This window comes from Leopardus geoffroyi, chromosome C2, assembly GCF_018350155.1.
Source record: "Leopardus geoffroyi isolate Oge1 chromosome C2, O.geoffroyi_Oge1_pat1.0, whole genome shotgun sequence".
Lineage (NCBI taxonomy): Eukaryota > Metazoa > Chordata > Mammalia > Carnivora > Felidae > Leopardus > Leopardus geoffroyi.
Window position 1 is genome coordinate 148,757,981 of NC_059333.1, and position 15,091 is coordinate 148,773,071.

General features: G+C 43.3%; 1 protein-coding gene across 4 annotated transcripts in view; it reads right to left on the reverse strand.

Moving 5' to 3' along the window:
* Window positions 1–15,091, reverse strand: part of ACKR2 (atypical chemokine receptor 2) — a 54,096-nt gene that overhangs the window by 19,581 nt on the left and 19,424 nt on the right. For 2 of the 4 annotated variants that reach the window (XM_045436973.1, XM_045436971.1), the window contains one exon: window positions 11,677–11,864. Coding sequence is in view for 1 of the 4 variants with exons in the window: in XM_045436970.1 (XP_045292926.1) it covers window positions 1,044–1,083 (40 nt within the window). In the remaining 3 variants the exon portion in view is untranslated. Of the gene's footprint in view, window positions 1–1,043; window positions 1,093–2,064; window positions 3,142–11,676; window positions 11,865–15,091 lie in introns of those variants that run through there. The other 2 variants (XR_006701104.1, XM_045436970.1) reach the window with 2 other exon arrangements.

A 15,091-nucleotide genomic window follows, 5' to 3' on the forward strand; every position in this document is an offset into this window, starting at 1 on the left:
CTTCTTGACCCCCTCTTCTCTGCCCAGGGATTGTTGCTGAGAAGTGCAGGTGGAAGACAGTTGGGCAGCACTTGCCCAAATTCTCTCCTGCAGAGAAAGTGCTCTCCTCCTGGGGTTTAGTTACTCGCTGTTCTCCACCAGCCCCAAAACAGCCAAAGCAGAGACAGCACCAGTCAAGGACAAAGGGGACTTCCCCATATCAAAGTGGGCTGGGGGGAAGAAGTCTCTGAACTCATCTTCTTTGCTCTCTTCAAGCAGTGCAACAATTATTTGCCCTGGGAAGAGTGTGGACCCAGCCCCTGATGACAGGCAGCTGGGATGCACAGGGCCTCTCCTACAGGATACAGTGCTGCTTCAACTTCAGAATGGAGACCTTAAAATTCATACTGTCCTGACACACTCCTAACACACAATTTTAACACACTGGACACATTTACCATTACAGCAAAAAGTAGCATCACATTTTCAAAACATCTGCTTCTATTGCCAGCCAAGGACCAACTGTGAACCTGTGGACATTTTGCCTGCAGCCTGACCCTTCCTGTCCTCTGCCAGCCAACTCTAAGCCCATCTCCTCCCCAGAAGCTTCCTCAAGTCTTTCCAGGCCTCTCCAAACATCCCTAATGCCCTGCTCTGAGCTTCCTGAGTCTGTAAGGGAAATATTATTCAAGGACAAATCTGTCTCCCTACCAGACCACAAATTCCTCACAGTCAGAGTGGTTCATCTGCACACAGAGTACCTGGTGCTACCCTCACAGAGCAGAAGCTAGAAAGCCAGGCAGCTAATTTGCTGACATAACCCAACCAGCACTGGACAAGCTGACGTTTTGACGGACAGGCCCCAATTTGGCCCTGCCTCATCCTCTGCCTCACTCTCGATCTCTTTCTCTCCATTTCTCTGTCTTCCCTGGGCAAACTTCACCCCATTCCAGGCTAAGCCCATGACAGGGTCAGTCGGACCCTCTCTAGGGTCTTGAAGTTGGAACTCCTAAACAAACTTGCCCCCGAGTTTAGAAGTTCTGGTAAAGCCCATGTTTACTTACTTTGATTAGATGTCAGGCCAGACCAACTTCTTCCTATCATGCTCCATTGACGGCACAACAGGAAGGAAATTTTACTCATCTCACCTCTTCCATTTCCTCTTTCTGTGCTGCCCCCACCGGCTGATCCCTTCCAGCCACCCAGACATGTCTCTCCTTTTGTACATCTGCCCAGCCTGTCACGTTCAGGGCCCTAGGAGGGGGCTGCTTTCAGCCCGGGGGGGGGGGGGGGGCATGTGTAACCTTTGTACAACTTACCAGTCCCTTGCTACAAGCTTATTTGTTTGAAATCAATGTATTTGTTCACTTATCAAAATGTCTTCAACCACATATTACATGTTAGCTTTAATATAGCGCTTACGTTACGGCTCAGAGAGCCTTGCCCAGAAACACACGGTTGACGAGAACCCACCAGGGTTTTCTGGCTTCCATATTAGTGCTCGCTTGCCTACAATGTACGTGAATATTCTGTTTGATTTTTTTCTCCTTCCTGCTCTCCACCCGTTCCAACTCAGATCTAGTTAGCTGTTCCAGGACAGAAGTTATTTGTCACCCATCTGAGGATCCCTCGCACCATAGTCTGGCCAATGGGATGGACACATTGCAAACACTCAATAAAAGTTTACTGAGGGAACACATGCTTCTATGTAGAAAGCCTCCCCAAGAATTACCTACTCTTATCTAAGGCTGGTACTAATGTTTTTTGTACACAGACTCCAGTCCCTGAGGCTTCTTCTGTCTATAGAGGAAGGTCCACACACTGTGAATGGTTGGTTTATATATTGTCTTTTTATTTTTTTTTTTAATTTTTTTTTCAACGTTTATTTATTTTTGGGACAGAGAGAGACAGAGCATGAACGGGGGAGGGGCAGAGAGAGAGGGAGACACAGAACCGGAAACAGGCTCCAGGCTCTGAGCCATCAGCCCAGAGCCTGACGCGGGGCTCGAACTCCCGGACCGCGAGATCGTGACCTGGCTGAAGTCGGACGCTTAACCGACTGCGCCACCCAGGCGCCCCTATATATTGTCTTTTTAAACCTATAGGTTCTTTCTCCACCTCCATCTTTTCGCTTTTCCTCAAAACTTATTGAGGAAACTGGTTGTTCGTCCTGTATGTCAGGTTTCCCATGGTCTAGACTGTGCTGATTGCATCCTTGTGGTGGTCTTGAACGTTTCTCTGCCCTCTTGTTTTCCTGTAAATTGGAAGCTAGAGATCTGATCAGATTCAGCTCTTATACTTCACAGGTGGTGCTATTCATCCATCGGGAGGCATGTACTGTGTGGTTGTCACTCTTCTTGTGAGCTGAGCAGCCACTGATGCTCAATGTCAACGCCCATTCATTCTTTAGCAGTTGCACAATGGTGGCTGGTTTACCTCTGATGATTTATGGTCTCCTCCTGCAGACTCTGATGCACCCCTGACCTTTCTGTAGCATCTTTCTCCTAAACGGCTTCTTAGCTACTGACATTCCTTGGTACTTAGATATAGCACGAGCTTCCCCCAAAACACCCCAGTTAGGGGTCTACTCTTGGAGGACAGAGGTTCAGTGGTCATCACAATGTGTGCCCTGACTCCTCCAACCAAAAGAGGTGAAGTCAAGTGTAGATCAGTGCCAGCTGAGGTCGCCGAATGAAATGGGCTTGCACCTAGCAGGAGGTTGCCTCTGCTAAAACTCCCAGCAGCTTGTGCTATCACAGTCACTTCTAGCTCTGAGTCTTTGCATGCTTGAATGCTCTAGCCCACTCACAGCTCACTTCTCCCAGCTGTTCCCTGCCCCTGAAGGTACAGGTATGGGACTTGGCCCTGAGACTCTGTCTCCTCAGAATCACTCACCACCCCATCGTGAGCATAACAGATGTTCCTTAAGTTTGGGGCCATGGTTGGGTTTAAATTTGTCGTGTGCCTGGGCCCCTCTCTTTCTTCCGGGCCCTTCTCATTCCGACTCTCCCTTCCACAGACACACTCCCCTCATTACAGTGAAGATCAGCTTGGTGACTCACTGTGGTGACAGAGACCGCCTGCCTCAGGTTTCCCCCAGCAGCACAGAAGACGTGAAGCTCTGAAATAGCTCCTTCTGTGGTTCCCATTCCGACCCAGTCCCTATGGAGAGAAGGAAATGTGGAGATACATAGTCCTCTTCTCCTTTAGAACTACACTTTTGTGCCAATGGACCCCTGGGATAGTGTAACAAAGCCTTGGACTCTCTCTCAGAATAATGTTTTTAAAAACATAAAGCAAAATATGTTAAAAACCAATTATATGCCTCAGAACTTGAAACAATCCAGTTGTCCTCGGTGGGAAAATGATTAAATAAATTCCATGCCTACCATGGAACACTACTCAAGACCAAACAGATTAGAACAAATTAGTGGATGCCAGGGTTTAAGGAAGGAAGAGCATGGCAATTGTCTGACTATGAAAGAATGGCATGAGGGGCCCTCATGGTGACAGAACTGTTCTCACGGTCACACAAATCTACATGAGATAAAACTGCATGGAACTAAATGCACACACGTGCACACACACCACACACTAGTGCACAGAAAACTGGTCAGACTTGAATAAAGTAGGGGGATTGTATCAATATCAATTTCCCGGACACAACATTGTACTATAGTTTTGCAAGATGTTACAAGGGGAGAAACTGGATGAAAGGTATACAGGAGCTCTTGGAATTATTTCTTAAAATTCATGTCTATAATTTAGATAATTTTATTTTAAAATAAAAAGTTTAAAAAATTCTGAAATATAATTGTTAAAATATTTTCATTTTTTTATTCATTTACAAAAAAAGTTTTTTAATGTTTATTCATTTTTGAGAGAGAGAGAGAGACAGAGTGCAAGCGGGGGTGGGGCAGAAAGAGAGCGACACACAGAATCCCAAGCAGGCTCCAGCCTCTGAGCTGTCAGCACAGAGCCCGATGCAGGGCTTGAACCCATGAACCATGAGATCATGACCTGAGGTGAAGTCAGATGCTAAATGGACTGAGCCATTCAGGCATCCCATGTTAAAATATTTTTTAAACACATTTATGATACAGGAATACAGGGGCTTGAGGAAATCAAGCTTCCCTTTCTATCCTATCAATCTAAAAAATTACTCCCAGGCCAGGGAGAAGATAAGAGGTCTGAGAGAAGCAAGTCAATGTAGACATTAAAGAGATTCTGTGCTCTGCCTCCCAGCCAGAGTCCTGGGGTTTATGGGGTCCAGCGGCAGAGGGACATGGTAATGGTGAATCCAAGATGAGCAGGGCTACAGGCAGCCCCCATCCCACACCCTCACCTGGCACAGAAGCAGTTGAATGACGTATTCAGTGCCCTGCCGGGGCTGAAGGTGCCAGCGGATCAGATTGAGTGTGGATGGGAGGGACTGGTGACCAACAGGAAGGCAGGAAATGACATCTAAGTGAAGACCCACATGGGCAGATGCCACCAAAGACCAGATGGTACAGTGTTGAACCTTGGCACTGACTGAATCTCATAGAAGTGATGAGGTTCTGGGAAATGGGTGACCCTCACAGTAACTGAGGCTTACTTTTCAATATCCTGTGGATTAGGGTCTCAAAACAGAAAATAAGTTATTATAGAAAACTATGACTGTGTTTTCTTATACACTCGAGTATGTGGCCAAGAGCCAATGGCACTTTGAAAATCCATGGGAATAGCTTCTACAGCGGACACTTTGGTGATTCTCCTATCCTGTGGCCTCACCCGCAGTGGACACTTTGGTGGTCCTCCTATCCCCTGCCCTCACTCTGGCCTCACCTGCTCAATAAACACTGCTGACTTCCCACTGGCAGTGCCCACACTACTTCCTCTGAGGGCTTGCTCTGGCTAACGAAGCCTGTTTTGCCCCTGCCCAGCCATATGGTCCCCCCCTCCCCTCAAGACTCCTTAACAAATGACTGGGGTGAGTTGGTACAAAACTACCCCACCAACCTTGCCCCTGAGATGTGTGTTGTATACTACCCTGAGTTTCTCCAGGTTGCAGCTACCCACAGGGTAACAGAGGTAACATAATCTTTATTGGCGTCCTTCCCTCCCCTGCCTCACTTCCCTACTCTCCTGCCTGTGTCTCCTAAATAAACTACTACTTGAACCACATGACCTTGCCAATCGCCGATCTTCTTGGACTTATTAAAACGGCAATTTCATATAGACCAAACTAAAATGTACACTCAACCCTTTGTCTTAGGGTCTGCCAACACAGTTATCTACGTACTCTATCCAAGGATTTCTCCCTCAAATCTCCACCCAGTTACCCTTAGGGAGATCAATGGGAGACAGTGCTAAGCCAAATCGGGGGGCTGAACCCCTTGAGATCTATAGAGGACCCTCTGCCTCCTCTGGTTCCCCAGGATGGCAGATCCTAGAAGAGGTGGGGCAGAACAACGCAGAGGCTGCTTCAGGATGAACACATCCTCCACCCAGATATTGCACATTGGAGTGGGAAGTGTGGCCACAAAATGAAGAAACCATAGGAGATAAAGAAATGCTGTAACTGGAAATGTGATGGAATGTTTGGAAGCAAAAGACCTGGGTGTGAGCTGAAAATCTGGAAAGAGGAACATCAGGCTGAAATCAGGAAGGTGACACTGACATTGAAAAGCTCCAGGGGCCTATTTGGCCTGGTCCCAGTCCTCCCTCCTGGAGAACTCAATCCCTCCAAAATAGAGGGCTCTGAATATAGAGAGAGGCTCAAGGGTTATAGAGAGAGGCTTGGGTTAAGGCAAGGCTGTTTCCACAGAGCAGATGCTTTCCCCTGTAACCCACTGGAGGAAATGTATTTTGCCTGGCGGTCCACAGCATAAGCATCACAAAATAATAATTACCCTAACTACCCACAACATGCTTTGATATTTTCTACTCTGTTCTATTTCATATTTTCTAAATGCTGGACGTGGTCCCTTAACTGATTTCACAACCCGCTTCTGGGTGGTGACCTACGGTTTGAAATGCTGCCCTTGAGTGTATCCAGAAATAAAAGGGTGTGGACCAGGATTGCTGAGCTTTTCCTAAATACCGTGTATTTACGTCAGCCCCCGGTCCCATTCAGGGCTGCAGGGACTGCTGGGCTGAACCAGAAGAACCTCTCAAATTCTGTAAAATGAAAGTGATTCCTATCTCCTAATCCAGTGATTCAAAACAGGATTGCTACCACTTTCACATTTTTTCCACCTTTTAAAAAAATTGTAATGTTTTATTTATTTTGAGAGAGAGGGAGAGGGAGTGTGTGTGAGTGGGGGGAGGGGCAGAGAGAGAAAGAGAGAGACAGAGAGAAAGAGAGAGAGAGAGAGAGAGAGAGAGAGAGAGAGGATCCAAAGCAGGCTCTGCACTGATAGCAGAGAGCCTGATGCAGGGCTCCAACTCACAAACCACAAGATCATGACCTGAGCCAAAGTCAGACAGCCACTTAATCCACTGAACCACCCAGGTGCCCCCTGTCTTTCACATTTTTTGCCACATCCCCGTACCACCTGTACTACGTATTATTGTATGAATATTCTCTCTAAATCAACTCATCACCTTTTTGAAACTTAAATACTCATACCAGCTCTGTCTCATGGAATACTTTCGATAAAATCAAAGCTTTGATGCTATTCCCTAATGCAAAATAAAACCAAAACACAATTATGAAAATAAAACATGCCTTCTGTGTTCTACCTTATATCATTCAGCCAGTGGCCCTCCCTGGTCTGCTCCTTTCACAAGAAAACAATCTAGGCTCTGCATAGCTCAAGCTGTCCCTGTTTCCAGAAAGGGATCCCATTGGGATCCCCAATGGACCCAGCCTAGTATGCAGGAGAGCCAGATACTTAGATAAGAACACGATTATATCCTTATTTTCACTGACCTCTGATGGAAATTCAACATTTCCTTCAAACAGAATGTGATACATGACTTGTCACCAGTGAAGTCACTGATAGTTTTATTCACATCACCAGTGTAGCAGACATTTCAAAATATTTACACTCATCACTTTCTGAAAATTGTTTTCAGACCCACTTTGTATTTAAGACATCAATAAAGAAACACATAGATAGCACATGCTATGCCACAATTGAAAAAATATTGTGGTATACGTGTTTTAATAAGATCATCAGCTCTTGGCAATTTCAATAGGATCGCTAATCTTAAGTATTTTTTCCCTCCCCCATTCCCCCTTATGTATTTTATTTTATGATTTTTAAAACAGTATTCTGAGATGGGTCCATAGGCTTCACAGACTTCCAGAGGGAGCCATGGAACAGAAGAGGTTAAGACACTACATAGAGAATCACGGTTTAGGGCTGGGTTTGGAGCTAGACAGACCTGAGTTGAAATCTTAATTCTGCTATTTACATAAGCCAAATTATCTGGGCCTCAGTTCCCTCACTTCTAGAATGGGGATCACTAGATTAGCATATACCTGAGTAAAGCTGAAGTCCAAACCCAGCCCAGACTGCCTCATGGGGCAGATAAAGCCTGGATGGAGATAGAGGGCTGGAGTAGGGTCCACCTTTCCCTGGGCTTCCTAACTTTCCCTTCAGGGAAGTCATTTGTCCCCCCTCAGCCTGGCTGAGCCCAGATTTCTGTAGCAGGACAGAAATACTGATTTCAGGTCCTACTGACATACTCTATCCCATTTATGAGCCTAGAATCTTCACCCCACTCCCAAAATTGACTGACACTATGAGGCGTCCAAGAGAGGCCTGTCATGTCCTGCTTTTAAGCATTGACATGCATATCCACATTTGGCCACTGGATGGAGCCAGTTCACATTCTTAATTCTTCAGCCCAAAGGGCCAAGCCAGACCTCCTCCCTCAGAGCTGAGAACATTCCCTCATCCTGCTCCGTTTTTATTTTTTTTCCAAATTGACCCCGACATTCAAAAAAGCACCCACTTTGTGCTCCTTTCCAGTAACCTACTACTCTAAGAATGGTGGTGACCATCCTGACTTTTAACATAGGTTAACTTTGCCTGCTCTTACCCTTTATTTAAATGCAGTCAAAGAATATATTAGAAAATGAAGATGACACAAATGGAAGGGTATTCCATGCTCATGATTGGAAGAATTAATATTGTTAAAAAGTCCATACTGCACAAAGCAATCTACAGATTTAATATGATTCCCTATCAAAATACCAATAGCATTTTTCACAGAAACTCGAACAAATAATACTAAAATTTGTATGGAACCACAAAAGATCCCAAATAGCCAAAGCAATCTTGAGAAAGCAGAACAAAGCTGAAGGTATCATGATTCCAGATTTCAAGATATACTACAAAGCTACAGTAATCAAAACAGTCTGGCACTGGTACAAAAATAGACACATAGATAAATAGAACAGAATAGAGAGTCCAGAAATAAACCCACAATTAGATGGCTAATTAATCTATGAGAAAGGAGGCAAGAATATACAATGGGGAAAAGACAGTCTCTTCAATAAATGGTGTTGGGAAAACTGGCCAGCTACGTGCAAAAGAATGAAGCTGGACCACTTTCTAACACGAGTCACAAAAATAAACTCAAAATGGAGTAAAGACCTAAATGTGAGACCCGAGACCATAAAAATCCTAGAAGAGAACATAGGCAGTAATTTCTCTGACATTGACTATCAATAGACACATTTTTCTAGATATGCCTCCTGAGGCAAGGGAAACAAAAACAAAAATAAACTATTGGGAGTACGTCAAAATAAAACACTTGGCACAGCAAAGGAAACCATCAACAAAACAAAAATGCAACCTACTGAATGGCATAAGATATTTGCAGATGATATATCTGATAAAGGGTTAATATCTAAAATATGTATTTTAAAAAAAGTATACAACTTAACACCAAAACAAACAATCCAGTTAAAAAAATAGGTAGAAGACTTGAATAGATATTTTTCCAAAGAAGACATCCAGACAGGCAACAGACACTTGACAAGATGCTCAATATCCCTCAACATCAGGGAAATGCAAATCAAAACCACAAAGAGGTATCACCCCACACCTTCCAGAATGGCTAACATAAAAAAGACAAGAAATAACAAGTGTTATAAGGATGTGGAGAAAAAGGACCCCTCATGCACTGTTGATGGGAATGTAAATTGGTGCAGCCACTGTGAAAAAGCAGTATGGAGATTCTTCAAAAAAACTAAAAATAGAAATACCACATGATCCAATAATTCCACTACTGGGTATTTACTCAAAGAAAATGAAAACAGTAATTTGAAAAGACACGTGCACTACTATGCACTATGTTTACTGCAGCATTATTTACCATAGCCAAAATATGGAAGCACCCTAAGTGTCTACTGATAGATGACTGGGTAAGGAAGATGTGGTGTGTGTGTGCATGTATGTATGTACATATACCCATGTTTATGTATGTATACACACACAATGAAATATTACATAGCCATAAAAGAGGATGAGATCTTGCCATTTGTGACAACATGGATGGACCTAGGGTATTATGCTAAGTGAAAGCAGACAGACTGAGAAAGACAAATATCATATGATTTCACTCATATGTGGAATCTAGAAGACAAAACAAATGAATACATAAACAAAAAGCAGAATTAGACCTATAAATACAGAGAACTGATGGTTGCCGGAAAGAAGGGGGGTGGGAGATGGGCAAAATGGGTGAGGAGGATGGGGAGATACAGGTTTCCGGTTATGGACTGAATAAGTCGCAGGAGTAAGAGGTACAGCATAGAGAATACAGTCAATGATATTGTAATAACATTGTATGGTGACAGATGGTAGCTATACTTGTGGTGAGCATAGCCTAATGTATGGAATCACTATGAATCACTATGTTATACACATGAAAATAGTGAAACATTATGTCAACTACACTCAAATTTTAAAAAATAATAATAAAATACTATATTCTTTTGCGTTGGTTCCTTTTGTTAAACATTGTAAGATGACAGGAAATAGAGGTTCATTTATTCTTACTGCCCTATAAGTTCCAGTGGGTGACTATGCAATACTTTATCTGTCCATTTATCTGGTGGCTGGGCATTTGAATAGTTTCTACTTTGGGGTTTGCTTTGTGGTTGCTCCGTGGAGGGTGGTATCCACCCATCCAAAATTGGCTCGGAGCTGGAGATGGTGATGCAATACACTCACCAAGAGGGTCTGAAAGATTCATTCTCACATAGTGAGGCTTTCGGGGGCAAGCATGGCCAACACTCAAGCCAGTATGTTTGGCTGGAGCAGAAGGGGCAAGTGGCTTGGGTTTTTATAATGACTGGAGGTGGAGGAGGTCCAAGATGAAGACTCCCTCTTCCACAGGCTGGGGTTTGTGTGGCTTGGATTCCCATCCACAACAAGGAAACATGGGTTTTCTTAGCAGCATGTCCAGGTGTGCGGCAGGACGGAAAAAGGGAGTGATGGGGCTTGAGGGCTGTCAGCGGTCAAACATCAAAAATGGAGTCAGACTAGGGGTGCCTGGGTGGCTCAGTCGGTTGAGCGTCTGGCTCTTGATTTCGGCTCAGGTCATGATCTTGGGCTTCACACTGATGGCACACGGAGCCTGCTTGGAGTTGTCTCTCCCCTCTCTCTCTGCGCCTCCTCCCCACCACCCAAAAGTGGAGGGGAGAGTTTGTTTGTTTATTTATTTAGAGAGAGAGCGAGAACAAGGGAGAGGCAGAGAGAGAGAATCCCAAGCAGTCTCCATGCTGCCAGCAGAGTCTCCCACATGGGGCTCAATCTCACGAACTGTGAGATCATGACCTAAGCTGAAATCAAGAGTCAGATGTTCAACCGACTAAGCCACCCAGGTACCCCCAGTAATTAATAACTTTTAGTAATTGTCCACCAATGTCCAGGATCTACCCAAACCAATTAATGCACTGTTCCTCTCTTGTAAAGAAACTGGAATATTTCTTCAATTGTAAGGTTATATTTTTCTATCTTCCTTGAATCACAGTTAAAATTCCTGAGCTATTTTATTCTTCCTTTACAGAGGTAAGAGACAACTCCTTGGTTTGTAGAGCCCCAGTGGCATCCCCAGTTGCATTAGGCCTTTTTCTAGAATCCCCACAGACTTTACAATGGGTCTCTCTAGTTCAAAAATCCCAGTTCCAAGGATTAGAGCTAGAAAAAGGATATAAAACCAAATGTCCCTAAAGATGAGTTCTTTATATTCCAAAGTAGCTCACACACACACACACACACACACACACACACACACACACACACACACAATGTCAGGGAGGATCCATGTCTTAGGTAACCTTTAGATGGCAGAATTTTTATAGTATCTAGCACATTGCATCCCAAAGGTGGAGTATGCAGCCAAGAACTTTACAGACAACGTTAAAGTCTGTTGTGTACCAACTACTCAGTGGCCATGAATTACCACTGCCAAAGACATCTGAAGGAGAGAGCTATGGTGGAAAAGGGCAGGGAAGATGGACCTTCCTGATATGCAGCAGTAAACTATGGTGGTAAGCAAGGTGAAGACTTAAGAATCCTGGTTTAGCCCAGTCTCCCATTTCATACACTAGACCTGAGGTTATTTATCTGGTATCTCCATACACCCTACACAATTTCTTTGTGGTCTTCACTTAGTCCATCTTGAATGCCACACAGTAATTCCTTCCCCCCCCCCAAGAATAAAGTTGCCATGAATTGTATCCAGACTTACCTTATTTGCTACAAATTTTGATGTAGTTGTGGCTTGTCACTCTTGTAGCCTCAAGGATGGTCTAGAGCCCCATAGAGTCATGGAGATGGTCAAGAGAATGTCATAAGACTACTGCCATTGGGTTCTTAAAAGTCCTTTTCATATCCTGCTAGAACATATGTGCTGTATGATGTCCAGGGTGACCTGGGCTGCAAAGGAACCCAGGATATAAGTGAGTACTTGACAATAAGGAGGAAACAGACAAGAAAGAAAGCTCTCAAGGTTGGAGTGACACTAATGGAATACCAGATAGATAATAATATTGACATAGACTGAGTCCCAAAATCTGGTGGATTGTAGAACTGCAGCATTAGAGTTCATCTTGAACCTTAGTAGAGCCTCAGGCCACATAAAGCCTGCTTGCTGAAAAGTTTTATATAGTTTTGCTTAGGGCCATAGTTTTGCTTCTGTCTCACCAGTGATTTGGAGATTGAAAGGGATGTGTGGTTTGTAATTTAGGCACATGTTGGGCAACTTGTCCCATAAAATGAGACATCAGTCTGAGTTTAGATAGGAGTCTATCTTTTTCCAGGAAGGAATGCATTTTCGGAGTTCTTCTGACTGTGGTAGCATCTGCCTTCCAGTAGGGGTCGCCTCAAGGCTACCCAAAGAATAAGCATAACAGCTCTGGCCCTGTGGATGCTCCTAATGCTGGGACCATATCTTCTAGGGTGCTTTCCCACATTACAGTGGCAGGAGAAAGGCAGTGCACACAATGAAAAATCAATATATGGCAAAACCCAGGTGCATACCCAGCATTTTTCATTCTATCATGCTCCTTCATTCAATTGTGTGTTAAGATGCTGGCTGGCTCTGATGAGCAGGGAGGGACTTAGAGACCATAAGTCCATAAGTCGCCCATCTTGGTGGAAGCTATAAATACATAGGACAGGCTAGCAACCTGTTAGTGTCCGGGCAGCTTTTCTATATTGCAGCCCCATTTTGTAGGCTCTGTGGTCATTCTTACATTGGAAAGTGACAAGGGGCTAGGGATTGGAAGAGCGTGCTTATAAATGTATTCACACAGTGGACTGCTTCATCTCCAGCATTTCCCTTTACAACTTATAATAAGCAAAACTTTCTGGGTAGAAATTCATACTCGTAAATCCAATACCCTAGGTGTATAAATATTAGGAATCCAAAGGTATCTTAGATATTTCAAAATATTAAGAATAATTCAATAAGGTTTCATCTTAAAATAAAAAATCTGTATTGCTCAAACATTCCAAAATAGTTACAAAGCTACCAGTCCAAACCCATCCTCCTATGACAGATCTATAAAACATCAAATATGCAGGGGTACCTGGGTGGCTCAGTCGGTGAAGCGTCTGCCTCTTGATTTCGGCTCAGGTCATGATCTCGAGGTTCGTGTGATCAAGCCCTGCATCAGGCTCTGTGCTGACAGTACACAGTCTGCTTGGGATTTTTCTCTCTCCCTCTCTCTCTGCCCTTCCCCTGTTCTTTCTCTGCTTCTCTCAAAATAAATAAAAACTTTTTTCTTTTGTTTTAATGCTTATTTAGTTTTTTGAAAGATAGAGTGTGGGTGGGGGAGAGGCAGAGAGAGAGGGAGACACAGAATCTGAAGCAGGCTCCAGGTTCTGAGCTGTCAGCGCAGAGCCTGATGCAGGGCTTGAACCCATAAACTGTGAGATCATGACCTGAGCCGAAGTTGGACGCTTGGCCACTGAGCCAAGTAGGTGCCCCTAAATAAAAACGTTAAAAAAAAAAAAAACCATCAAATATGCAAAGCAGCTTTTTAAAAAAGTTTTATTTATTTGTTTTTGAGAAAGAGAGAGAGTACACACAGAAGTGGGGGAAGGGCAGAGAGAGAGAGGAGAGGGAGAGAATCCTAAGTAGGATCTGCACTGTCAGCTCAGAGCCTGATGCCCAGGTTTGAACATATGAACCTTGAGATCATGACCTGTGCCGAAGTCAGACCCTCAACCAACTGAACCACCCAGGTGCCCCGAAGCCACTTTCTTAACACAAAAAAATATTAATACTAATGGTATCTTCTCTTTTATATTTCTATGATTTATTCTAAGGTTAGAAGATGCTTACCCACCTAAAGAAAGCAATTAGCATACCAGTGAACCGAAGCTATTTATTAGCAGATACTTGGGCTGCAAGGTTAAGAATCTTATTTGAGACCCCATCAGCAACCCTAAACTCTATATATGATTATGTTAATGACTTCATAATGTCATGGGGTAATAACTGGGTGAAAAGATATGATATATGGGATTTGCTTTAAAATACTCCAGGAAAAAAAAAAGAAAATATATACCTAAATATATAAATAGAGAGGTGATCACCTAGCCCACTTCCCCTGCTCAAGTTTTTCTCCCTAAGAAGTCTGTAGCTCCTAGTCAAGTTGATTACTTGAGTTTTTTTCTTTTTAATGTATTTATTTTTGAAACAGAGCATGAGTTAGGTTAGGGGCAGGGCAAGAGGGAGACACAGAATCTGAAGCAGGCTCCAGGCTCTGAGCTGTCAGCACAGAGCCTGATGCAAAGCTCGAACCTACCAACCATGAGATCATGACCTGAGCCAAAGTCGGACGTTTAACCAACTGAGCCACCCAGGCGCCCCTTGATTGAGTTTTGAAATCTTAAGATATATAAATGTACATATGTTAAGATATGTAAATATCTTTCCATTAAAAATAAAGATATGTAGATGTATCTAGAGACCCTTAAACTTGAGGTTCCACAGTAATGTCTTTTGAATTTAATTTTAAGACACAAAGACCTGATGAAATTGTGTTCTGTCATATTCATACAATGTAACTCCTAAGGATCTTTAAAATTAGATCCAACTGGATTTTGGATATTTCACATGGCTTCCCCTGACTCAAGGTCAAGTCAAGAACTTACAGTTTCATTCTACTAAGTATGCTTTGAGTCAGAAAATGTCTCCAAACTGCTATTTTTAACAGTTTCTGTAATCTTCATGCTACCAATAAGTGGGTTCAGATCAACAGGATTAACAGGAGTAACAAACTCCACAGTAATGCCCAACAGTGTTCCCAACCTAGATTCTTAATTCTGTAATTGCACTTTCTTTTCTTTTATACTGAAATTCTTGATTCCTAAAGTAATACACATCATCACTACTACATTTATTTGTATCTAACACAAAAAAATGGTTTAAAATACAATATTAATAGGTTCAATAAAGCTATAAAGTCCAATATTTTTCATGCAGTTCCTTTTTTCTTAACTGTGTCCCAAAAAGTCACAACTTAAAGTCGCTCCCGTGACCTCACATGGTGGTCAACCCATATTCAAGAGCCGCACTGTCCAACAGAGTGGCCACTAGCCATATGTGGCTATTGAGCATTTGAAGGGTGACTAGTCTAGGGTGCCTCAGTGGC